At 46.4% G+C, this 25,713-nt stretch overlaps 2 protein-coding genes across 4 annotated transcripts in view; both read left to right on the plus strand.

Moving 5' to 3' along the window:
* Positions 1–14,277, plus strand: part of KIF4A (kinesin family member 4A) — a 136,523-nt gene extending 122,246 nt beyond the window's left edge. For 2 of the 3 annotated variants that reach the window (XM_065916392.1, XM_065916391.1), the window contains 5 exons: positions 318–416; positions 960–1,142; positions 11,445–11,561; positions 13,146–13,268; positions 13,530–14,277. In XM_065916392.1, the coding sequence (XP_065772464.1) occupies positions 318–416; positions 960–1,142; positions 11,445–11,561; positions 13,146–13,268; positions 13,530–13,733 (726 nt within the window). In that variant the 3' untranslated portion in view covers positions 13,734–14,277. The remainder of the gene's footprint in view (positions 1–317; positions 417–959; positions 1,143–11,444; positions 11,562–13,145; positions 13,269–13,529) is intronic. The other variant, XM_065916393.1, reaches the window with a different exon arrangement.
* A 3,015-nt stretch (positions 14,278–17,292) lies between these two features.
* On the plus strand, positions 17,293–25,356 carry GDPD2 (glycerophosphodiester phosphodiesterase domain containing 2). Its single transcript, XM_065916403.1, has 16 exons — positions 17,293–17,320; positions 17,757–18,045; positions 18,328–18,431; positions 18,697–18,790; positions 18,960–19,019; positions 19,248–19,346; positions 19,526–19,619; positions 19,769–19,914; positions 20,030–20,112; positions 20,221–20,371; positions 22,124–22,345; positions 22,553–22,701; positions 24,224–24,371; positions 24,530–24,612; positions 24,863–24,891; positions 24,979–25,356. Exons 2-16 carry the CDS (start codon positions 17,941–17,943, stop codon positions 25,029–25,031), a joined length of 1,620 nt encoding a protein of 539 aa, XP_065772475.1. The 5' UTR covers positions 17,293–17,320; positions 17,757–17,940; the 3' UTR covers positions 25,032–25,356.
* Positions 25,357–25,713: the final 357 nt, after the last annotated feature.

Consider the following 25,713-nt stretch of genomic DNA (forward strand, 5'->3'; position numbering starts at 1 on the left):
CCCTGTTGCAACTGAGACCAACCCTTGGGAGCAACTCCTAGTATATATAGACTTGGCTCTATTTTATGAGGTCTTCATCTAGTTTCCATGTGATATGGTCATGTCCATTTCAGATGATATAAAAGACATATTTAAATTTGCTCCTTTCTGAATCTAATACTGATCCTGTAAAGTGGGAATCCTTCAACCTACTTTGCTATTATCCGGCCTCACTTTACCATGGCTTAAAATTAAGCTAATTAGGATTCTGTGTTTTATCCATGAACACTCTCAGAAGCTTCCCTGCAAAGTACACTTTGTCTCTTCTTTTCAAATAGAAACTGAACCTCCTCCAAGTAGCCAGCAGACAGAAATCTCATCTTCGTAAGGATACCCTTCTGTCTCCAGACTCTTCTTTTGAATATATCCCACCTAAGGTAAACTACTCAGTGCCTGTGATACCTTCGCATAGCCAAGGTTTGTGGTGAGTGTGCAAATATCACCTTTTTAGAAGTGGTTGATAGTTAAAATTCCTACATTCCAGCATCCCAAGTTTCCTTGGAGTCCCAGATAAAACTACAGTACAATCTTGAGGAAAATAGACTTCCTCCCTCCCTAGAAGCCTGTCTTTAGGCTATTTAGGTCATTTAGGTCATTTAGGCATTATGCAACACAGCTGAGAAGGAGGAGCAAAGAGCAGTGTTCAGCTGTCCATCTAAAGATACTTATCATATCATGAGTCTCTCCCTCCTCCCTCAGATTACTCAGCCTCTGTCCCTTCAGTTTCTCTCCCTTCAAAGACTGTAAGGTCAAAGGCTAAAGTAGAATTTCCTTCTGATTGGTAAAGCCAAGTGGGCTGTCTTTGAGGACATCTAAAATCTCTGCTCTTATAATGTAGCTGGCAGCAGCTACTAAGAAGATAGGATCCAAGTGTTGTTGTTGTTCTTAGTTAAATAACCATTCCAAACCTTTTTTCTTAGCCCAAACCTTCCCGTTTTAAAGAAAAGTTCCTGGAGCAAAGCATGGACATCGAAGACCTAAAATACTGTTCGGAATATTCTGTGAATGAGCCTGAGGACAGTGATGGTGATGGTGGCGATGGGAATGATGAGGAATGGAAGCCAACAAAATTAGTTAAGGTGTCCAAGAAGAACATCCAAGGGGTAGGAGGCAGCTCATCTCTTTCAAGAGTTCTGTTCATTAGTCTTCACTGCCAGTGAGAATGTGCCAGCCCCTCGATCCCATTCAGAGGCACTGGCTCCACTGAGGGGCGTTCATTGGGCAAGCTCTATATGGAACCCAGGGCTAAGTGAGAGGGCTGCCTGGGTGCACAGAGGGGTTCTTTTCATGTTTTCAGATTCTTACCCAGTCTGAACAGGTAGTAGTGTTCTATACCGTCTCATTGAAACTGGTTCCTGTGTGATCATAATAACCTTTCACATTCTTATAGCACTTTACAGTTTATGAACTATTCTCATATGTTACCTCTTTTCGTTGTCACCAAAAAAAAAAAAAAAAAAATCCAGTGAGGTGTTTATTGTTTGTATTTTACAGCTGGATCTGAGACTCAGGAGAGTGAAATGACCTTGCCCAGGGACAGAAAACCAAGTGAGAATCAGGACTTGAAATCAAATGTTCTGACTCCAAGTCCAGTTTATTTCTACCACACCATGGTCAAATCAGTAAAAACCTCAGACCAACTTTAAAATCAAACACACCAAAGTTAAGGCTAGTTAGGAAAAATCTGACTTTGAGACATGCTCTTTTTACTTACTGGAGAAGGCAATGGCACCCCACTCCAGTACTCTTGCCTGGAAAATCCCATGGACAGAGGAGCCTGGTAGGCTGCAGTCCATGGGGTCGCTAAGAGTCAGACACGACTGAGTGACTTCACTTTCACTTTTCACTTTCATGCATTGGAGAAGGAAATGGCAACCCACTCCAGTGTTCTTGCCTGGAGAATCTCAGGGACGGGGGAGCCTGGTGGGCTGCTGTCTATGGGGTCACACAGAGTCCGACAGGACTGAAGCAACTTAGCAGCAGCTATTTACTTACACAATGACAATGCTACATATTTACCAAACTTAGATGTTTTATGTTGAAACACTAACTCCCCAGGCCTTACAGTTCATTACTACCCCAACTGTGCCCTGCAGCCACATTCCACTTAAAGAGAACAACTCACAAATTACCTTAGCTGGATTCCTAGAAGGTTACTCAATTTCATTAGCTGATAGCACACCACTGGGGAACTGAGCCTTGTATAGCCACAAACACCAGAGAGAAGCAAATCATGAGAACTAGACCATTGTGGCATTAAGTCATTTGCAAAGTCATCAGGAATGCAACAAAGTCACCATGTGCTCTTGGTGGAACTAAGAGCTCATCCTTAGCCTCAGAAAGCTTATAATCTTATTGGGAAAACAAGACAAAGAAATAGGAAGCATCATAGAACCTCGGGGCTTCCCAGGTGGTGCAAGTGGTAAAGAACCTGCAAGAGACATAAGAGACACAAGTTCGATCCCTGGGTTGAAAAGATCCCCTGGAGGAGGGTACGGCAACCCACTCCAGTATTCTTGCCTGGAGAATCCCATGGACAGAGGCGCCTGGTGGGCTATAGTCCATAGGGTCACAAAGAGTCAGACATCACTGAAGCGACTTAGCATGCATGTACACATAGAACCTCAACCTACTCATCTCAGGGACATGGATTGAGGGGCCTTTAAGAGTGACTATAAAGCCAAACCAAGTAGATAGAGTTTAAGGTCATGCCATGAAAGAGATGACTGTTGCTGCATTATAAGACAGAAAGGGAAATACAGTCTTGGGGAGACCATTTTCTGGCACAATGAATAGCATATTGCAAAGTCTTGATAGTAGAGGTAGTGTAACAGAGTTGGGACATTGAGAGAAAATGGGGCAGAACATTGTCTTTCATTCATTTACTCAGCAAACATTTATACTGTCTACTGTGATTGAAGTAGAATGCATGAGCTGAATGTTGATGAAAAGGTCAGTCAGGTAATAAGAAGCAAAGATGAGAAGTACACACAGAAACAAATGGTAGAGGACCTAAAGCTCTGGGAAGGAGTTTCCAAATAGGAAGCAAATATGGGTATACTTATCTTTGAGGAATGCCTATCACACACACATACACAAGTATATATATATATATATGCACTATTGCTATAAGCTTAAAAAAAGAAATATAAAAGTATAGCAAAATATTGCAAGTAAGTAATAATTGTTATCAATGATAAATCCTATGTCTAAAACACTGAGAGATGATTCATTTCTAGGCTTTTCCCCTGATTTTATAACTTGAGAATATAATTGGGCTTTAAGGGGGGCAAGTTGACAACTGAATTTCTCCTTTTTGGTGACCTTGAAGTATAACAGATGCTGTGACTGCTCTTTCATCGGACTGCTTGTAGACACGTCAGCTTTAGACCTTGATGCTTTGCATGAAGGCCATCCTGATTGTTACTGTTGCAACACAGCTGAATCACTATCCTATCCAGATACCTGCAGCAAGCACCAAAATGATAACTTGTCCAAAGCTAATGCTGAAAAAATAGGTTTCCTCATTCAGCTGTGTTTCCTATATATACTAAGGAGATGCCAAAGGATAAAGAAGTGATAGCTTAGAAGCCAGGTAGACATGAGTTCTGTCTTTGCCACTGTTTAGTTGGTTGGCCTTAAGCAGGTCACACAATCTCTCTGGGCCTCATATTCCTTATTTATGTAATAAAGGGATCTCTTCCAGCACAAATATCCTGAGTTAAAGTTGTATATATGGGTTTTGTTGTTGTTTTTAATATGTAGGTTTTAATAATACCACCTTTATATGGTATTATATGGTGTCTGAGAAGTTAAAAGAAGGAATATATGTGAGAGCACCTTGTAAAGGATAAAATGTCATGCAGGTATTGGTATTAAAGCACTGTAACCACTATTACAAATATTTCCATTTGTCCCCTTTGGCAGAAAAGAAGGAGCAGGTATTCTGGTCTCTAGTAATAAAAGAATGGAGATGAACTGGGATGGAGTGACTTGTCCAAGGGCATGCCAAGTATTGAGTATAAGACTAGAGCCCAAGTCTCCTAATTCTTAGCCTAGTATTCTTTATGTTACAATTTTTGCCAGTTTTTATCATTCTGAGATATAATATAGCACTAAAATCAGTGCTAGAAGAATTATAGACTCTAAAGAAATAATTTTCAACCCTGGTTGCACATTAGAATCCCCCAGGGAGCTTTTAAACACAGGGAGCCTGAGACCCCATGCCCAGATATTCTGATTTAATTAGTCTGAGGTGGGACCTGGCCTTTTTGAAAAGCTCACCAGAGATTTCTTATGTGCACATGGACATCACCAGATGGTCAGGGTTGAGAACCACTGGTGTAAAGGAACCCCAAAGGTCTTTCATCTCTACTTCCCACTCTATATAAAGACTCTCTATTAAAGTGGTTCCCAATTATGGTGTTGGGACATGCTGGTTGGTTGCTAGCAGTTGTGGTACACACACATGTGTGTATACACATATACCACATACATCATATTTGAGGTTATGTCTGTGGCAAGGTCTTGCTCCCTCTCTTATATTTTGATCCCGGTTTGGGAGAAAACAGGATGAATTTATAGCTAGTACACATGGCATTCATGTAAATACATCTAACGTGTAGGTCATGACTGTTCTATAATACCACTCCCAGGTGTTTATCACGCCTCTGCTTGCTCGAAAACAAGCAGTCTACTAGGGGGAAGCTCACAGTCTCACAGGGAATCCCACTGTATTCCAAGTGGCTGTTAGAAAGCTGTACTTTGTTGAGCTGAAGTGTGCTGTCCTATAGATCATCCCAATGAGACTTTGGCTATGTAAAAGTTGACTTGTTTTTCCTTATAACAACCCCTCAGATACCAGTCTCCTACCATTAACCCTGTGGATAAAATGAAGACACATGGCCTGGGTAATAGAGTGTTTTTGAGGCAGATAGATAAATGTGTAAATGGCCAGAGGACCATATCTAGTATACAGAGTGTTTTTGAGGCAGATAGATAAATGTGTAAATGGCCAGAGGACCATATCTAGTATATAGCAATCAATGGATCAATGTCATTCTGGTGAGGTATCTCTCGGACATGTCATAGAACGCTATCTTTTGCTCTGTCTTATTCAAAGGAGTGAAGCTGGGTTTTGTTTTGTTTTATTACATCCAGTGTTGGCAAAGGTGACTGAGGTGGGCATTTCTGTCTGTTGTTATTAAAATGTAACTTGGCATACCTTTCTGGAAAGCACCTTGCAAATATGTATCAGAAGCCTTAAAAATATTCCTATAGGCAGGGAGGATCAAAGAGAGGGGACATATATATACTTATGATTGATTCATACTATTCATGGGGTTCTTAAGGAAGAATACTGAAGTGGTTTGCCATTCCCTTCTCCAGTGGACCATGTTTTGTCAGAACTCTCCACCAGTATGAAAAGGCAAAAAGATATGACACTGAAAGATGAACTCCCCAGTTCGGTAGGTGCCCAATATGCTACTGGAGAAGAGTGGAGAAATAGCTCCAGAAAGAATGAAGAGGCTGAGCCAAAGTGAAAACAATGCCCAGTTGTAGATGTGACTGGTGATAGAAGTAAAGCCCAATGCTGTAAAGACAATATTGCATAGGAACCTGGAATGTTAGGTCCATGAATCAAGGTAAATTGGAAGTGGTCAAACAGGAGATGGCAAGAGTGAACACTGACATTTTAGGAATCATGGACGGGAATGGGAGAATGTAATTCAGATGACTGTTATATCTACTACTGTGGACAAGAATCCCTTAGAAGAAATGGAGTAACCCTTGTAGTCAACAAGAGTCTGAAATGCAGTACTTGGGTGCGATCTCAAAAACAGCAGAATGATCTCTGTTTCCAAGGCAAACCCTTCAATATCACAGTAATCCAACTCTGTCCTAACCACTAATGTTGAAGAAGCTGAAGTTGAATGATTCTATGATGACCTACAAGACCTTCTAGAACTAACACCAAAAAAAGATGTCCCTTTCATTGTAGGGGACTAGAATTCAAAAGTAGGAAGTCAAGAGATATCTGGAGTAACAGGCAAGTTTGACCTTGGAGTACAAAATGAAGCAGGGCAAAGGCTAACAGAGTTTTGCCAAGAGAACGACACAAGAGACGACTCTGCACATGGACATCACTAGATGGTCAGTACTGAAATCAGATTGATTATATTCTTTGTAGCCAAAGATGGAGAAGCTCTATACAGTCAGCAAAAACAAGACCGGGAGCCGACTGTGGCTCAGATCACGAACTCTTTATTATAAAATTCAGACTTAAATTAAAGAAAGTAGGGAAAACCACTAGACCATTCAGATATGACCTAAATCAAATCCTTTATGATTACACAATGGAAGTGACAAATGTATTCAAGGGATTAGATCTGATAGAGTGCCTGAAGAACTATGGACGGAAGTTGTGACATTGTACAGGAGGTGGTAATCAAAACCAACCCCAAGAAAAAGAAACGCAAGAAGGCAAAATGGTTGTCTGAGGAGGCCTTACAAATAGCTGAGGGAAGGAGAGAAAGCAAAAGGCAAAGGAGAAAAAGAAAGATATCCATCTGAATGCAGAGTTCCAAAGAATAGCAAGGAGAGATAAGAAAGCCTTCCTCAGTGATCAATGCAAAGAAATAGAAGAAAACAATAGAATGGGAAAGATTAGAGATCTCTTCAAGAAAATTAGAGATACCAAAGGAACATTTCCTGCAAAGATGGGCATAATAAAGGATAGAAATGCTATGGACGTAACAGAAGTAGAAGATATTAAGAAGGGGTGCCAAGAATACACAGAACAACTATATAAAAGAGATCTTAATGACCCAGGTAATCATGATGGTGTGATCATTCACCTAGAGCCAGACATTCTGGAGTGCAGGTCAAGTGGGCCTTAGGAAGCATCACTATGAACAAAGCTAGTGAAGGTCATGGAATTCCAGTTGAGCCACTTCAAATCCTGAAAGATGATGCTGGAAAGTGCTGCCTTCAATATGCCAGGAAATCTGGAAAACTCAGCAGTGGCCAAAAGACTGGAAAAGGTCAGTTTTCATTCCAGTCCCAAAAACGGACAATGTCAAAGAATGTTCAAACTATGGCACAATTGTGCTCATCTCACATGGTAGCAAAGTAATGCTCAAAATTCCCCAAGCTAGACTTCAACAGTACATGAACCAAGAACTTCCAGATTTTCAAGCTGGATTTAGAAAAGGCAGAGGAACCAGAGATCAAATTGCCAACATTCATTTGATCATAGAAAAAGCAAGAGAATTCCAGAAAAACATCTACTTCTGCTTCATTGACTATGCTAAAGCCTTTGATTGTGTGGATCACAGCAAACTGCTGAAAATTTTTCAAGAGATGGGAATACCAGACCACCTTACCTGCCTCCTAAGAAGTCTATATGCTGGTCAAGAAGCAACAGTTAGAACCATACGTGAAACAATGGACTGGTTCCAAATTGGAAAAAGAGTACGTCACAGCTGTTTATTGTCACCCTGCTTATTTAGCTTATATGCGGAGTACATCAGGCTAAATGCCGGGCTAGATGAAACACAAGCTGGAGTCAAGATCGCCAGGAGACATATCAATAACCTCAGATATGCAGATGACACCACCCTTATAGCAGAAATTGAAGAGGAACTAAAGAGCCTTCTGATGAGGGTGACAGGAGAGTGAAAAAGCTGGCTTAAAACTCAGCATTGAAAAAACAGAGATCATGGCCTCTGGTCCCATCATTTCATGGCAAATACATGGGGAAACAATGGAAAGATTGAGAGACTTTATTTTGGGGAGCTCCAAAATCATTGGAGATGGTGACTACCCATGAAATTAAAAGACACTTGCTCCTTGGAAGAAAAGCTATGACCAACCTGGACAACATATTAAAAAGCAGAGGTATTACTTTGCTGACAAAGGTCCATCTAATCAAAGCTGTGGTTTTTCCAGTAGTCATGTATGTATGTGAGAGTTGAACCTTAAAGAAAGCTGAGCGCCGAAGAATTGATGCTTTTGAAGTGTGGTGTTGGAGAAGACTCTTGCAAGTCCCTTGGGCTGCAAAGAGATCAAATCAGTCAATCTCAAAGGAAATCAGCCCTGAATATTCATTGGAAGGACCGATGTTGATGTTGAAACTCCAATACTTTGGCCACCTGATGTGAATAACTGACTCATTGGAAAAAATCCTGATGCTAGGAAAGATTGAAGACAGGAGAAGGGAATGACAGAGGATGAAATGGTTGAATGGCATCACTGACTTGATAGACATGAGTTTGAGCAAGCTCCAGAATTGGTGATGGACAGAGAAACCTGGCATGCTGCAGTCCATGGGGTCGCAGAGAGTCAGATATGACTGAACATAATGTATGGCTGATTCACACTGTTGTATGGCAGAAACCAACACAACATTGTAAAGCAATTATCTTCCAACTAAAAATAAATTTTAAAAAATGTTCCTTTCCTTCAGCCCTATAATTATATACCTAGGTATTTATACTAAGGAAATAGTCATTGATATGTAAAAAGATTTATAAATCATTTTTGAGCATCAGACTATGTATCAGGCCCTGCTTCTAGGTGCTGAGGATAATAAACAGACACGTCAGATCCTTGGCCTCATGAAACTGAAGACATTCTTGTGGAGAGAGACACATAGTGACCAGAAAACAAAATAATTTTAGATGGTAAGAGATGAAACAAAAATATAGTCAAATCTTAGAGAATGATGGGGTCGGAAAAGAGTACTTTGGAAGAGTGCTTGGAAGAGGCCTCTCTAAAGAGGAGATATTTAAGCTGAGATCTGAACAAAGTGAAGGAACAAGCCAGGAAAAAGTCAGAAGAACATTTCAGGGAAAGGAAACCATAACTGCAAAGGTCTCAGAGTAAGAATGATCTTGTCTTATCAAGGAGCAGCTGAAAATGTCAGTGTGGCTGGAGGATATTGAGAAATGAAAGAGTGCAGTACAAGGGCAGGTCAGAGGGGTAATCAGGGCCCTTGTCAGTCATGGTAAGATTTGGATTGTATTTATATACCAGGATATTTGCTGTGTGTAACATGATTTATAATGGTAAACAATTTCTTTCAAAATAATCTTTTTTTTTTTTCAAAATAATCTTAATATCTAACATTAAGTGACTGATTAAGTACATTGATATCTCCACATAATGAAAGGCCATATGCAATTGTTAAATATTAAAAATCATGATTTTGATTTTCAGATTTTATAGAGTACTGTATATTATTCTCATAATAAGGAGGGGTAGGTGTTTTAATGGTTTCTTTTACCTTTACAACTACAGAACAATGGTGATGGTTGTCCATATGAAAGAGAGTTGAGGACTTGAATTTAACTATAAATGCAGCATGAATACACAAAGATGGCAAGCTAAAAAATGTTACTGTGATTTTAGGACTCATAACCAGAACTATTGAGTTCATAACAAGGGAGGTGTTTCTCTCAATCTACTTCACAATGGTCACACCACATTTAGAAAGTTGTGCTCATTTCTGGATGTCACAATTAAAGATGAACTTGGACAAATTGATATATAGCTAAGGTGCTGAGAATTCTTGGAAACCATGTCATGTGGTGAATCATTGAGGGAGCTAGGTATATTTAGCTTTGAGAGGATTTGGACAGAGTGGGACTGGGGAGTGAAGATGATACTTAGGGTTTAAACATCTGTGCTGTGAAAGTGGGGTTAAACTGATTTCATGTCATTCCAGATGGCAGAATTGGGTCCTGAGGTCAGAATTTATATAGAAACTGTTATCTCAGGATAAATAGATCGTTGGATAATAAGACTAGAGATGTTAGAGTGGGGCTTCATACATCAAATCAGGCTTTAAGTGGTCACTGAGGCCTCCTCTGACTAATTCATCATTCTGTGAGCTCTGCCACCTATATTTGTTCCAAGTCAAACTATCCTATTTTCTTCCACCATTTCTCTTATAACATCACTTCCTGTAATGCTGGTCACCTGCCGCTTTTTGTTTAATGCCCTCTTTATGAAACACGTGCACACGGTGAACTCCTGAATGTGTGTGCAAGGAAACATATTGATAAAATGGGCTTAATATGTGGAAAGCACTTGTAACTGTGCCTGGCATATGTTAATAAAAGATATTACTACTGTAGCCTTTTTAGTAAGGGTGAAATGTGGCACTGTGACGAGTATGGATCAAATCCCATGGACGGAGGAGCGTGGTAGGTCCGTGGGGTTGCAAAGAGTCAGACATGACTGAGCAACTTCCCTTCAAAATAGAATATGTTATTTCAAATGGGATCTGATTGACCCAAGTATAATGAAGCAAATTTCTTCACTTCTTGTGATTTCTGAACTCCAAATTTCTGCCTGACTTTCTTTCTGACAGCCATTTCACACTGTTGACTCGAAGCTTGCTGACACCTCAAGTCCCTAGACCTTTTTTGCACAAACTACCTTTTTTGTGTATGTGTGTGTTTTCGGGGTTTTTGTTTGTTTTGGACCCAGTTGCGAGTGCAACTTGTAGGATCTTAGTTCCCTGACCAGGGATTGAACCCAGGCCCTCAAGCCCTCAGCAGTGACGTCTCAGAGTCCTAAGGACTGGACTGCCAGAGAATTCCCTTCACAAACTTCTTTTAAGCCAGATTTCCACCCATATTATATTTATATGGCTGATTTGGGGGGGAACCTAAATGGTAGACTTACATTTATCCCTGCTATAACTTTTCTGTCTACTTCCAGCCCATGATTCCAGCCTGTCAAAATATATTTGTATTGTGATTCTGTTATCTTACATATTAATCATCCTTCCAGCTTTATGTCATTGTTACCACTGATGAATATGCCTACCTTGTAGACTGGCTATGAGACTCAAATGAGATTTTGCATTACTATATATGAAAGTACTCATAAAACTGTAAAGTGCTATACAGATGTAAATTATTTTATTTCATATCATCAGTGATTTATTAAAATGTTGAATGATTAAACTGCTGAGGACAAAGCCGAGACCAACACTAAACAAACTAGAAATGTGAGTTGGATGCAAGTACAGCTGGATAAATCTCAAGACACTGAGCAACTCTACTCACTTATTAAATCTGTCTAACTCTACTCCCATCCAGCTCACAGTCCTTCACTTTGGCCATAAAATCATCATGAAAATCTTTGTCAATTACTCTGCATTATTATGGTACCCCTCCAATCTGTCTTTCAAGTATATTATCCCAAAATTGTGGCATGACTTGTTCTTAGAAAACCTATGGTGGTTCTTGGTGATCATTGTTTCACTAAAGAAGAGAGGACTGCAAAGATAGAAGTTTTGCATTTTTTCTAGAATGTCTTGCGAATGAAGGAAAGGTACTTCAAACCTAGTCTTCTGACTCAGTAATGTTTCTTTCTACAAACCTGTTTTGCAGTGTTCCTGCAAGGGCTGGTGTGGGAACAAGCAGTGTGGGTGCAGGAAGCAAAAATTGGACTGTGGCGCAGACTGCAGCTGTGACGCCACAAAGTGTAGGAACCGTCAGCAAGACAAGGTAGGATCAGTGCTATCACCCGTCACCATCCCTTCAGATCTCCCAGAAGTCTGTGCCCTTTTCTTCCACCTTCAATCTTGAAACCTGGAGTCTCCTGCTCAGCCCTTCCTACCCTCCTTCCCCCTGAACCAGAAAAAAGCTATTTCATTTCTCAGTCCTTCTTTCTTGCTGCTAGCCTGTCCACACCACCCCTCCAGAAGCCACAGCCCCTCCCAGGAGATTCCCAGATATGCAGTTCCTCACCCCCAGCCTTGGCTATAAAATTTCTATGCAATGTCTAAGGCAGGAACAAGGAACCAGAGAGCAAGCATTTACAGGCATACAGCCACACAGGATCAAACTAGTCAGGAGGCTTAGCTGGAATTGTAAGGGCCACGTGCTGAGGTAGCATCTTCCAGGAAAGAAGTTAATCCTTCTGACATCTTGAGACATTAGTTACTTAGACCTTTGCCATGGGTACCAGCTATTCCATGGCTCTAGGAAAAGACCCACAGGAACTTGGTCTTCCTAATAAGCACTGTTCATGAGCCAAGGTGACTGTAACTGTTCTTACACTGCTCCCGGGAATAGCAAACTCAGGTGAACAAAATGTGCAGGAGATGGGCAGCACCAGGAAGGTCAGATCCCCGTCCTTGCCTTCTGCCCACCTGTGCCCACGAGCAAAAGTTCATTCCTACCGCTCTCCATGTAAAACACAAGAATTCCAGCAAGACTAGTTCACCATGCATTTCGCAGTTTTGCCCTGGGTCTTCTATTTAAAAGACTTCTAGGAAAGGTAGTCATTAGAGAATTAAAATGACAAGCTAGAGGTCAGGCTAAGAACTGTAGAAGTAGCATTATAGAAAGACCTTAAGGGTTCTCTGTTCCCATGTTTTTCTCAGTTTAGGTTCTAGAGTCCTACAGTGGCTCCAGGCAGAGGATTATGGCCCAACTCAGTTTGACCCCATGCCAGCCAAAGCAGCTTGCTCTTGTTTATTTATCAAGTTTCCTCTAAGAATTTCAGTTGTAAAACCACTGATCTAGTCCAATACTGCCATTTTACAGAGAAGGAAACTAAGGCCCAGAGATAAGCCTCAGTGACTCGCCCGATATTATACAGCTGGTCATGGCGGCTAAGATTAGACCTCAGGCTTCCTGACTTTTAATCCACTTCAGTTTCCATGACAACAGGCTATAAATCTAATCCAAGCTCTACCACAGAGTCGCCTTGTTACCTAAGCAACTCCTCTCTCTTGGCCTCAGCTTCCTCTCTGAAAGGAAGACTGATACAGGCAACACTCTGCAGAAATGCTAAAAAGGATAATGTAGATTATGGAGGGGAGAGGATTAATGGAAGAAATGGCCAAGGCTCAGCCTTGTTTTAAACCTTGCCTCGTGATGTGTCCTGTGCTCTCCTCTCCAATCCTTTGCCTTCAGAGGCTTCCTTTGAGCATTGTGAGCCCCGCCCAGCAGGATCACCCTAAGACTTGCTTAGACTGTCTGATGAGGCTCTCAGAGATGGTACCTCACTGGCTGAAGGGGAGCAAATCAACTATGTAACCCTAGGAGCTGAATTTCTAACATGCCAGTCTGCTTGGTTCCCAGGATAGCCTGGGCACAGTTGAGCGGACTCAGGATTCTGAAGGCTCCTTCAAACTGGAGGATCCCACAGAGGTGACCCCAGGATTGAGCTTCTTTAACCCTGTCTGTGCCACTCCCAACAGCAAGGTAGGTGGGCTAAAAGCCAGGTGTTTCCAAATGTATCAGTGTCCATCTCTGCTTTAGTACTGACAGAGAGCTGTGGGGTGGGGAAGGGAAATAAAGGTACAATCAGCTTGCTGAGAATTGGGCATTGGCTAGAGTGTTTTCTTCAACAGAGCAATTTGGGGGGTCACCTCTGGGAGTGTGCTAAGTATTTGTAGTGGCTAGGCTGTGCTGAGCTTCTGAACTCAGCCCAGATCTAGTCACAGCTATCTCTGTCCTTCCTAGATCCTGAAAGAGATGAGTGACGTGGAGCAGGTGCTGTTAAAGAAGACGGCTCCAGCTGCCTCCTCCCTTGGCCTCTCAGAGTCGAAACATGTAGCAACAGAAACCCAAGGAAATAAAGCTCCAGGGAAGAAAAAGAAACGAGCCCTGGCCAGCAACACCAGCTTCTTCTCTGGCTGCTCCCCCATTGAAGAAGAGGCCCACTGAAGATGGATTCATCATCTCTGACCCAGTCTGGCCTGGGAGATGCATTCAGGTTGCGGCCAGAAGTGTTTTTTAATGACTCCTCTTGATTTCGGACTCCTTGCTGTGAATAAAAGGAACAACACGTTACTGAAAAAGGGTGTCCAGCACTCCCAGCCCCGGACTACTCTCCTCTCCAGAAGGGTGCTGAGCTACCTGCTGAAGAGAGAACCAACTCTCTTCAGAGACCTTTCTGGTGATTCATCAGGAACGAGTCTTCAGTACAATCTAGCTCTTTCCTCCTCGTGAGCAGTTAGGGCTGTCTCCAGATGGGAATGAGGCTGAGGCTGTCTTATCTCAAGGTTGTCTCAGCTTAATGGCAGAGCCTGCTCTGTGTTGGAGGCCTGGCACAGATCCTTCATGCCACCTCCAGAATGGGGTTGGGATCTTTCCTGTCTCTGGATTTCAATGTTTTAACAGCACCCTCAGTTGTCTTTCATGTTGCTTGGAGGTAAATGAAATCTTTTTAAATGTTAATGTTAAGTAAATAAATAAATCTTAGTCCATCTGCTGTTTGGAAAGATTCTTCTGTGCCAGAGGGAGAAATACAATTTCAACCCATGTTCCTCCACCCCTAGGAATGCTATTAAGGAAGCTGGTGCAAGTGCCCAAACCTCACCGCCTTGTAGCAGCGCTCTTTCCCCAAGGGGTATGTGGAGCACAAGCCATGTGTCTTCATGTTGCTGTTATCTCAGGAAGTTAGAATAATGCTAGCAAGGCCAGTGACCTGAGCTTCACTGACCTTCAGATTTCTGGGGAAGATACCGTATTTACTAATCATTTCCATGTGCTTGCCACAATTTTATCCGCTCCTCAAAAAAACGTTCAAGGTGAATAGGTCTCATTTTGTACATGAGGAGACAGATAACAAAGAAGCTGTCACTTCACTGGTCACAGAATTAGTAATAGAGCTATGACTTGAACCCAGATGTGACACCAAAACTTACGTGACCCAAGAACGACAGTGGTGGCCATTAACTAATGCCCCGCAGCCTGACCTTGCATTGCCTGGACGTGGGATGTTACTGCTGCCCAGCCCCCGGACAGCACCCCACTTGCTGCCTGCTTTCTCCTCTAAAAGGGAAGAGGAGGGTCGTGGCTGACTCCTCTTGCTGCATCAGGGCTCTCTATCTTTGCTTAAGACCCTGGTCCTAGGGCCTTCACATCCATGCATTCTGAATCCCAGCCCCCACCCCCCAAAAAAAGCTCCCAAAGTACCCCCAGAATTCGGCACATGAAAGCCAAGACTCCTCCAGAATCCAACAGAGTCCAAGTAGAGGAAACTGAAGGATAACCTGCCTAGAGCGAGGTGACCCTGCAGCCTTTGCTGGCCTCCTGCCAGCAAGCGGCCCTGCTTCTCTTTGCATTTTAATACCGAGGGAGCAAGGGAGCCTTTGCCATTGCCAACTAGAGCCTCTGGATACAATGGAAAGGCAGAGAAGGAGGGGGGCCAGCTCTTGGCATAAGAGAGCCAGTCATCTCACTGTTTTCAAATCCAGTGCGTTTGGGGGGAGGGGTAAGCTTATTCCCAGAGAAAACATTCTTTCCCACCAACACTTTTGGTAAAAAAGTAAAAAGCCAAAAGGTAGAGAGGGAAGGTCAGTCAAAGCCAGCCCCTAGTCCCCAGTCCACCCAGAGCCCGCCCCATGCTTTAGGGCTAAGCTGACTCTACAATCTGCCAGCCATCCCTCTCCTGCTTGATGGTGTGGTGACAGTGTCCTTTGTATGTGTTCACCTTCCAAAAGCCTAACATTATACACTCTGAGTGATTCTTGGAAAGAGACTGTAGATGCCTTGGGGTCAAGGCAGCTGGAATGATGCAAATCTCAGCACATCTTAAATGAGCATCTCCTTTCTGGGCTGATGGGTGGAAGAGAAGGGCTGCTAGTGTCACTCAGGCCCCACCAGGTCCCCAGAAACTCCTGGTCCAGAAACAGGGTGAAACAGGAAGTGGCTTGCAACTCTTGAGTTCTCTTCTAGATGCACCACCTTGCAGACGTGGATCCCAAGAGGGAAGGGGAGGCTGATAAATTAAAGCTCTCCTCCCAGGGAGCTTGAGACTGAATGCTAGACTTCCTCACACACATACACACCCTTTTCCAGGGGACTAACTGGGCCCCTGCTCCTTACTGCCAAGTTCCAAAGTTGTGTGGTCACCTCCCCCTAGCTTCCCGCCCACCCGTGCCCTCCTCAGCCCTCGCTTCCCTGAGCCAGGACAAAGCCCCAGCAGTGACTGAGAGGAGAACAGGAGGAGGGACAGAGGGATGGGGAAAGCTGCACAAAGGAATTCCTCACCCCAAGCCCCCTGACCGGCGGCAGCGGCAGCGAGTAAAGAAACAGATCTGCTCACCCTCCCCCTTCCTGTTCCCATCTTCCCACCGACACACGGACAGACGGACGGGGCACAGACACCACAGGCCACAGAGCAGCTGCAGACCTTAGGAGAGGACCCACACAACCTCCGGTAGGTGGCAACAGTGCCACCTGTTTGACTGGTGGGGCTGAGCCAAGTACTGGAAGAGGGAGGAGGCAGACAACTCGGACAGAAGCTGGGAAGCAGTGCAGAGCACAGAGCGGAGTTGCTGCTGAGAAAAGGTGTGAGGGCTTGGGAAGGCTTGGGGCCACAGGCGGGAGTGGCGGGGAGGAGACCGGTTCCTGCTGGCAGGCATTGGGCCCAGGGATTGAGCAGCACCCCTGGTCAGCATCCCTGACTGGAGTTTTCTGACTGCTCAGCTCCTGGCCCCATCCTACAGCTCCTGGAGGAAAAGGGGACCCTGGAAGCCAGTGACTGGGGTGCAGGGGCAGGACCTGAGGTACGGATGTAGCCCAAGGCAGGCTCCTAGCACTTGCTGGTCCCACCATGGGAAGAGGCAGGGGACCTCCCTTTGGGTGGGCTTTTTCCTTAGAGGGGTGTCAGGGAGGGGAGAGGTTTCCTCCCCTCAGACCCTCCCTCAGCTTCAGCCCCCTAATTTCCAGGCCCTTCCCCAACTCTCCTTTCCAAAGGCAAGCAGAGGGTGAGAAGGGCTGTTTCAGGAGCAGCCACATCCTCACCCCTTTCAGGGTCCTGGCCACTGTGCACGCCTAAGACATCACAGCCTCAGGGGAGCCCAGACCACACACACTTTGGGTGTATCGAGGGGCACTGTTACATATTCCAAGTCACCTAGAAACCCATTTTGCTACCAGCCACTAGTGCACACGCACATGCAAATGCTGACACAAACCCCACACCTTCTCATGTAGACTCACAATCACATGCCCAGCCTCGTCTGGGGATCAGTAAGCCAGCTTGGTCTCAGCTTGACCCCAAAGCACAAGGTCCAGGGATCCCCTGCCCTAAGACAACCACACAGCCCCAAGCATACCTTTGCCCTGTATCTGTTGTACTTTCACCAAAGTGACCTCAGAGGGCGGGGCCCCTGAAAGGGGAAAGGCGGCAACTTGGTTCCTGGCTAGGGTGGGGGGATGACTGGGCAGGAAGGGACAGGACTGGGGCAAAAGGGCTTCGATTTTCCAGGTGTGTGCCAGCAGGAGAAAAGTTCCTTCAGGAGGTAAGGAGTGACCCAGGCAACTTGTACTCCTCAAGAATTCTCCATGCTGGTGGTGCCCCCTGCCCTCCAGAAGATGGAAATAGAATCTTTCAGTTCAGAGCTTTGTGATGTCTCCAATCTCTGTATCCACAGCAACTGACCAACTAGCCACTAGCCAGGCCTCCCTGGGTCCCAGGCCAGGACTGGTGCCTCTGCTTCAGGTTTTTCCTGGTTCCTGTGGTGAAACCCACACCATGGGGCTGCCTGAAGCTTGGCCAGATTTGCCTCAGCTTGCTAAACCCTGTTTGCCCCACCCCAGGCAGTTTTTCCTGAGTCCCCACCCGAGGCAAGCACTCCATCCCCAGATAGGGATGCTGTTAAAAGGGGTGGAGTTGGACAGGGTGGGTGTGTATCCGCCTAGAGGCTAGACCTCGTGAGTGTCTTACTGAATTTCTAGGTGTGCCGTTGAAAAGAAGACCCCGGAAACTGTCCCCTTTGCTCATCTCCTCCTCCAATCTGGCACTTGGAGCCTGCCCTGTAACCTCCGTTGCTGAGCAGTGGCCCAGGCCTCCACTTAGGCTGGGATCTGCCTTCTGCCAGGGTCCCTGAGAGTCAAGCGTCCCTCCCCGCAGGCCCTTCCCATGGCTGAGTCCCCCGGCTGCTGCTCTGTCTGGGCCCGCTGCTTCCACTGCCTGTACAGCTGCCACTGGAAGCAATGCCCCAGAGATGGGAGGCAAACCGACAAGGTGAAGTATGGATGCGGGGGTGGGTAGGGGTAGAAGTCCAAGGCGGGGACCACTTGGAGGGGAAAAGAAAGCCAGGTATGCTCAGAGACAGTGGAGGGGCAGGGATGGGGAAGGGACTTTCTCTCCCCAGGAGGAAAATTCCTTCAAATATGGAAAGAACTGCCTGCAAAGCACAGCAGCCCCACGCCTTGCAGGAAGCCCCCTTGAGCTGCCATCCCCTGGGGACTCCGAGCCGAAGTGGGGATGTGAGCTGCTGTGAGCTTCTCTCCTGCCCCTCTGCAGTGCGAATGCGTCTGGTTTGGCCTGCTCTTCCTCACCTTCCTCCTCTCCCTGGGCTGGCTGTACATCGTGCTCATCCTTCTCAATGACCTGCACAACTTCAATGAGTGTGTCACGAACTCCCTTCCTCAGCAGACATGTCCATCTACTCCCCACCCTGGGACCCCTGGGTGCTCAGCCTGGCTTGTCCCCTACCCTGCCTCTTTGAAAACCCTTCCATGAAGTCTCCCCAGACCTTGGAGCCCCTGACCCCATGAAGTGCTTTCCTTCACTCCCTTCTAGCCCTGGTCCTGGATCCACCCAGCCCAACTCCCCTCAGGCCACTATTACTACCCTTTCCCCACTTGGACACCTCCCTCTCCCCTCCCACAGATTCCTATTCCAGCGCTGGGGGCACTGGATGGACTGGTCCCCGGCATTCCTGCTGGTCATCTCTCTACTGGTCACATACGCATCCCTGCTCTTGGTGGGTGCAGAGACAGCTGGCCTAACCTTAGCCCTCCCTTCCTTGCAGCTCTATGCCGTTGCTCTCATCCTGGCCACTGAGGGGAGGGTAGGAGGGAGGGGTCAGCCTAGGAAACTCACTCAGTGACCCCTCTTGGCACATCATGACTCCCACCACCTCTGCCCCCCAGCTCCTGGCCCTACTCCTGCGGCTCTATGGCCAGCCTCTGTGTCTGCACACCATCCACAAGGTAGAGTGGGGATGGGCACACGCGGGAGAGGGGAGCACTGGACCCGGTGCTCAGCCGGCTCTTCTCTTCCTGGGCACAAGCCCAGGACCCAAAGCCCAGTAAATATATGTTGAATGAAAGGAGGACAGTGGATGAGCCAGGAGAAGGGAATGCTCCTGTTTTCAGAGTGAGGGGCAGCCTAGGCAGCCCAGGTTGACACAAACGTGTTCCTCACCCCTGGTTCTCCAGGTGCTGCTGCTCCTCATCATAATTCTTGTGGCTGCTGGCCTTGTGGGGCTGGAGGTCCAATGGCAGGAGGAGTGGCATAGCTTACGTCTGTCACTGCAGGTGAGTGGCTGATACCCAGCTCTTGGGGGGAACCTTCGCCTGTGGCCAGCCCCAGGACACAGCGTGCTCCCTGGTGCCCCGAGACTGCAGGAAGCTCTCAACTTCAAAAGTCAGCTCCTAGGACGAGAAGGGGAGAGGTTCTAAGGAGAAGAGCCCTCCTTACCAGTCCTTGTCCACAGGCCACAGCCCCATTCCTTCACATTGGAGCAGCTGCTGGCATCACCCTTCTGGCCTGGCCTGTGGCTGATACCTTCTACCATATCCACCAAAGAGGTGCCATCTCTACCCCTACCCTCCAGTCCCCTTAATGCCCACCAGTGCTTCTGCCTCCTGCTGCTCCATTTCCTACACCTACGCTCTGTTTTCTACCCTGAGGGCCCACCACCACCCTTTCTCCATGGCCTGTCCCCCACTCCCCACAGGTCCCAAGATCCTGCTACTGCTCCTATATTTTGGAGCCACCCTGGGCATCTACCTGGCACCCCTATTCATCTCCTCAGCCTGTATCATGGAACCCAAAGACCTACCACACAAGCCTAAGTTGATAGGACACCGAGGGGCCCCCATGGTGAGTGTGGGGCAGAATGCTGGCAGGGTGGGGAAAGTCTGCTTCTCCAGGCTGCTGCGGCCAGACCTGTGGGTTCCCAGGCTCCCAACCTTCCCTGCTCCCTCACCTTTCCCAGCTGGCCCCTGAGAACACCCTGATGTCCCTGCGGAAGACAGCTGAATGTGGAGCTGTTGTGTTTGAGACCGACGTGATGGTCAGGTGAGGAAAGCTGGGGCCCCTTCTCCCACCCAAATGACACAGCAGGGGAGCTCCAGAAGTGATGACCAGCCCCAGAGCTTGGTCCTCTGACTCCCCTTGTGCCTTCAGCTCCGACGGGATCCCCTTTCTCATGCATGATGAGCGCCTAACCAGGACCACAGATGTAGCCTCTGTGTTCCCAGACCGAGTCAACAGCCACAGCAGCAACTTCTCCTGGGCTGAACTGAAGAGGCTCAATGCTGGGGCCTGGTTCCTTCAGGTGAGGACAGCCTTCTGCAAGGGACAGCCACGTACAGGGGCACTCTGGGCAGAGTTCATTCATTGATAACCATCTGCTGAGCCCTGTGCTGGGCAATAGGTATACAGTCTCTGCCCTCAGATCATTCCTTCCTAGTAAGGTTATCAGAGTAGGAAACCTCAAGTGAGAACAAGGTCTGCACTGGGTAGAGAGGAGAGAGAGGTCACTGTTGGGCAGGGGCAGTGTGGGAGAGGATCAGGAATGGGTTCACAGGAGAGGATGCCTGAGCAGCATATGAAGTGAGGGTAGTTTTTAAGATGGGCAAGGCAGGGAACAAGAATTCTGGTTAGAGGGAAGAAGCTGGGTAAAGCCCGGAAATATGAAGAAGTGTTTTCAGGGAATGAAGAGTGTCTCAGTAGAAATTTTCTGGCAGTTCAGTGGTTAGGACTCAGCACTTTCACTACCTTGGGCTTGGGTTCAATTCCTGGTTGGGTAACTAAGATCCCCCAAGCTGTGTGGTGTGGCCAAAAAAAAAAAAAACAAAAAAACACAAGACAATGAAAAAGTGGCTCAGTGTAAATGGGAGATAAAGATAAACATGACTCCCATGGGAGTCATGGGAGCTGAGGCTGGCTGGGGTCTGAGAGAGCAGAGTCTTGGTCTCTGGTGGGCTTTGAATGCCAGGCCCAGAAGTGTGGACTTCAATCCTGCAGATGATGGAAAATATTTCAAAGGATAATTTGTTTAACCCCCCTTTTCTTCATTACCAAAGTAATACAAGTTCCTTGTTAAAAAAAAAAGTAAAACATCAGAGAAATAACCTAAAATTGAAAAATCTCCCGTAATCCAACCCTTCAGCTGGGTATGTATTCTGAGTGATGAAGACATCTGATTGCTTAAGAGTAAGGGATGTCTGAGTTTGAATCATGGCTTAGCCACTTCCTGGCTGTGTGAGCCTGGGCAACATTCTTTAGGGTCTCTGCTCTTCATTTTCCTCATCTATAAAATGGGAGTAACAACAGTACTTACCTTGTGGGATTGTCAGGAGGACTAAATAAATTAATACACATAAAGCACTTCTAATACTGCCTAGCATGTAGTAAATATTTAATGTGTTGATAGCTCACTTTTTCCATGTGATTAGGAGGCAAGGTCATTTGTTGATTTCAAGGGGAGGAGGGGAGAGTGGCAGAGGTTTGGCATAGCCAGCAGGAGGAATGGGAGAGGGAGCAAATCAAGAGCAAGTAAAAGGATGGCTAAGTGGCACAGAGAACACAAAAAAGGACTACAGGGCCAACAGTCCACGTGATATTCTCTGCCCCCCCAATTCTAGTGGGTGGAGGAGGTGGACAATTGTAGAATTCAATCAGAGTTTAGGATTTGTGGGGCACATGGGGCAGGAAAGGAGTTGAGGGGGTTGTTGAAAAGTAGTTTAAGCTGAGGATGGACCATGGGTAGGGGATGTAAGTGTGGCTAGAAAGGGTCCAATGTACTGGGAGGAAACCAAGGGGTCAAGATCCCAGGGGTCTCCATGAGACCAAGAGAAAGTGTAGTGAGAGTGAGGAAGTTAGGAAACCCGGAGGGTAGGAGGTTGGGGTCAGAGTAAGGTGTCAGAGGGTCGAGAAAAGGCCACAGTTAGGAAAAAGGAAAAACTCTGACTCAACAGAGGGCCGAAGCTGTTCACCAAGTGGGGGAAATGAGTAAAGATAATGAGGATGGCAGCACAGCCTGGAGGCTTCTTCCGGTCTTGAAATAATTTTCTTCTTCTTATAGAGGCAAACCTTCTGGGGGGCTAAGCTGCTGTCAGGCCATGATCGAGAAGATGCTGAGAGTCAAACAGTGCCATCCTTGGAAGAGATACTGAAGGAAGCTGAAGGCCTCAACCTTTCTATCATATTCGACCTGCGCCGCCCCCCAGGAAACCACACATATCATGACAGTTTTGTGAATCAGACATTGGAGACTGTGCTGAGTTCAGGAGTGCCCCAAGCCATGGTGATGTTGTCAGGACCCCAAGTGCCTCCTCTTGCCCCTCTCCCCTGCCTTCCCTAGACCATGACAATAATGTTGAGGCATCCCCCCTCCCCAGAGTCCTGCCCCAGCTCAGATACCCCATCTGTGGTCATACACCTTTACCCCTGCTGCCACCCCCAGAATCCCCAGGCCTTCTCCAGCTTCATGCCCACCTACCCTGAACCACAGGTCCTTTGGCTGCCGGATGAAGATCGGGCTTATGTCCAGGAAAGGGCCCCCCAAATGCGCCAGATATACGGACATCTGGAAGGCCATGGCACTGAGAGACCCCAGTTTCTCAACCTCCCCTATCAAGACCTGCCACTGTTGGATATCAAGTGAGTGCCAGAGGAAAGGAGCCGAGGGGATCATGTGAGGCTTAATGGTGTAGAAGATCCAAGGTTAGGAGGGCAAAGGCCATTCATTCATTTGCTCATACAACACATATTTATTGAACACCTACTATGTGTCAGGCTCTATTTATTGCAGGTTTGGGGCATGGGAGAGACAGATAATAAACCACTGCACAAAACATATGCATATTGGATAGTGATAAGTGACATGAAGACAAAAATTTAGGAATGGGGTAGAGATTGGAAAAGAGGAGAGAAAGAGTGGTGAAAGAGGTGGTGTCTGGGCTGAGACCTGACAAGTCACAAGGAGGTGACAATGGGAAGAGCTGCAGAACAGCAGCCTCATGAGCAAGGGGAAGTTGAGATTGGAGAGGTTGGCAGGGGCCAAACTGGGTAAGACTTTGTAGGCCACCAGGATTTTAGCTTTCATTCTACACCAGAGAGAGGGTGGATCCAGGGGAGAGAGGCAAGAGAGTCCCACATGTGAGTGGATGCAACCAGAAAACATAATAGACTTCAAAACCTGTAGTCACCAAGCTCTCTTATAATATCCTTGTGGTTAGATAGGGAAAAAATGTGGACTGAATGATAGCCCAGTTGTCATATTAAGTATTTCAAGGATCTTTCCCCAAGTTGTCACCATGGGAGGAGATAGGATATCAGGTTAAGACTCCCCTTAGTCTTGTCCTGATCAACATTGATTGCTGATCATGTTTCCAGAAGGCATGAATTGGTAATGAAAAAGGTGATGGGAAAATGGAGGCCCCAGAAGGTCTAAGTACTCTAAGGTGACAGGTCAAATGTACCAAGATAAAATGCAATGGAGATACATGTAAAGACCCATGCTCAAGGTCCAGAGGAAGCTCAGTTGCACAAAAATAAGAGAGGGAGACACTGGCATCAGCACGAACATGTGTGAAAAAGACCGGGACTTTGATTGTACACTGTGCATAACAAATGAGCCAAAGTCATGTGACATTTCCAAAAACTAGCCTGACCCTGGGCTGCCTTCACATGGACATAGCACCCAGAAGGCAGGAGGAGTTTTGCTCTCCTCTAAGCTAGTCCCAGCCCACCCAGGCTATCACATTCAGATGCAGGCTCCATACTTCAAAAGGAACATTGGTAAATGGGAGTAAGATCAGATTAGAGAGGTTGGTATGGTGAAAGGAATGATAACCCACTTCCCTGATTGAAGCAACAGGGGTGGTTGGGCCTGGAGAAAAGAAAACTTAGGGGTATGTGGTCACACTGTCCCTCAGACCTCTTAAGGGATGGCATGGGACAAAGAGGAGAGACACATTTGTGTGACCCCAGACAGCAAAACTAGGACCCATGGGTGAAATCCACTGGGAGACAGGGCAGGTAGGGGCCTGCTATCCAAAGGCAGAAGTGATGGCTCTGGAGCAGGGACACTGTGGATTCAGATATGGAGAGGGGCTGTTTCCCTCCTATGCCTGGAGCCTCAAGATTCTGAATGTTCCCTATTTCTTCCCCGCCTGCACAGGGCACTGCACCATCATAATGTCTCGGTGAACCTATTTGTAGTGAACAAGCCCTGGCTCTTCTCCCTACTCTGGTGTGCAGGGGTGGATTCCGTCACCACCAACGACTGCCAGCTGCTGCAGCAGATGCGTTACCCTGTCTGGCTTATTGTAAGAGCTCAGGGACTATCACCCCTCCTCCTCTTTTCCTATCCCTGCTTCTCCTTAACCCTGTTCCCCTCTTCCTTACTTATTTCCCCCCATACATCCCCTGGATCTGTATATGGGTGACTCTGGCCACTGACAGGGACCTTTTTCTTGTCTCACAGCCTGCTCGAACCTACCTGATAATATGGATCATTATCAATTGTGTCTCCATCCTGCTGCTTTTGTGGACTTTCCTCCTACAATGGTGAGTCCTTTGTGCCTCAGCTTTCTGGGTCTTCATTCTCCCTAGGGACCTGGTGATGGGGCATATTCAGACTCATTGATGCTGCCTAGGGCTTGGGGTTTGGTCTGTTTGGACCCTTGGAGATTCTTAAACCCTTCCTTTATGTGTCTAATTGGCTCGAACCTGGGAAAGTCAGTTTGGGGGAACTCAGGGTCAAAAGGTTGTGCTTGATGCTGGCTGAACTTACAATGTGAAGCTTTTCTCCCCATAGGAGGTGTGCTAAGGAGAGACAGAGAACCGGTAAGAGCTCTTTCCCCTCACCTCATTTTTCTCCTCCTCTAGTCTTCCCCTTGCTCATTCCCTATGTGTCCCCTCTTACCTCTCCAGGGCTAGAAACAGCAGTGCTGCTGACCAGGATCAACAATTTCATCACGGAGTGAATGCCCTGTCTTAGGCCCCCACCAGCCAAAATCAGAGGCCTGTTTGCATTGGCCAACAGCAAGGAAGAGAGGGTGGCTGAGGTGGAATGTTGCTGGGGTTGGCATGGGGTGAATTTTGCCAGCAGGAGGTGTTCCCCTTGGGATTTTGACCTGAGGTGGTCAGAAAGACACTGAGTCACAAGAAGTTTCTCCCCAAATGAAACAACAGTGGAAGAGACAAGGAGATTGCCAAGAGAATGTTTCAGATCTATGCGCAGGTGTTCTTGTGTACCAGGCACAGGGTATCAGGGATGGGACAGCTCAGAACTGTGACTGAAGGAGATGACAAAACAGCCTTTCCTCGAGAACTGTAAGATGATGGAGACATCGACCTGGCTCCATTCACTGTCTCTCTTGACATATGCAATTTATCTGACTTCCTGCCTAGAGACAGAGCCCATCTCCTGCTAAAGAGCCCATCTAGCCATGTAATTCTGAGCCTGCAAGTGGATTTTTCTTGTGCGCAGTCTTCTTCAAGACACACTGGTTCTTGATCCTTGTCCATTAATCTGTTATTCAACGAATTTAATGCCCATTTGGCACAGTCTAATCTTCTCGGGGCTGGCGCTGGGTGGAGGATGCACCTTGCATCTCGAGTTGTATGTGACATGACATTGAGGGGTCATCATGAGGAGAATCGTGG

Source organism: Muntiacus reevesi, chromosome X, assembly GCF_963930625.1.
Source record: "Muntiacus reevesi chromosome X, mMunRee1.1, whole genome shotgun sequence".
Taxonomy (NCBI): Eukaryota; Metazoa; Chordata; class Mammalia; order Artiodactyla; family Cervidae; genus Muntiacus; species Muntiacus reevesi.

Bases quoted from the DNA above. Each gene is read 5' to 3' on its own strand.
- GDPD2 (XM_065916403.1), top strand. From the start codon at position 17,941: ATGGCTGAGTCCCCCGGCTGCTGCTCTGTCTGGGCCCGCTGCTTCCAC. The intron at 24,613-24,862 runs GTGAGTCCTTTG...TTCTCCCCATAG, and splicing joins TGGACTTTCCTCCTACAATG to GAGGTGTGCTAAGGAGAGAC. The intron at 24,892-24,978 runs GTAAGAGCTCTT...TTACCTCTCCAG, and splicing joins TAAGGAGAGACAGAGAACCG to GGCTAGAAACAGCAGTGCTG.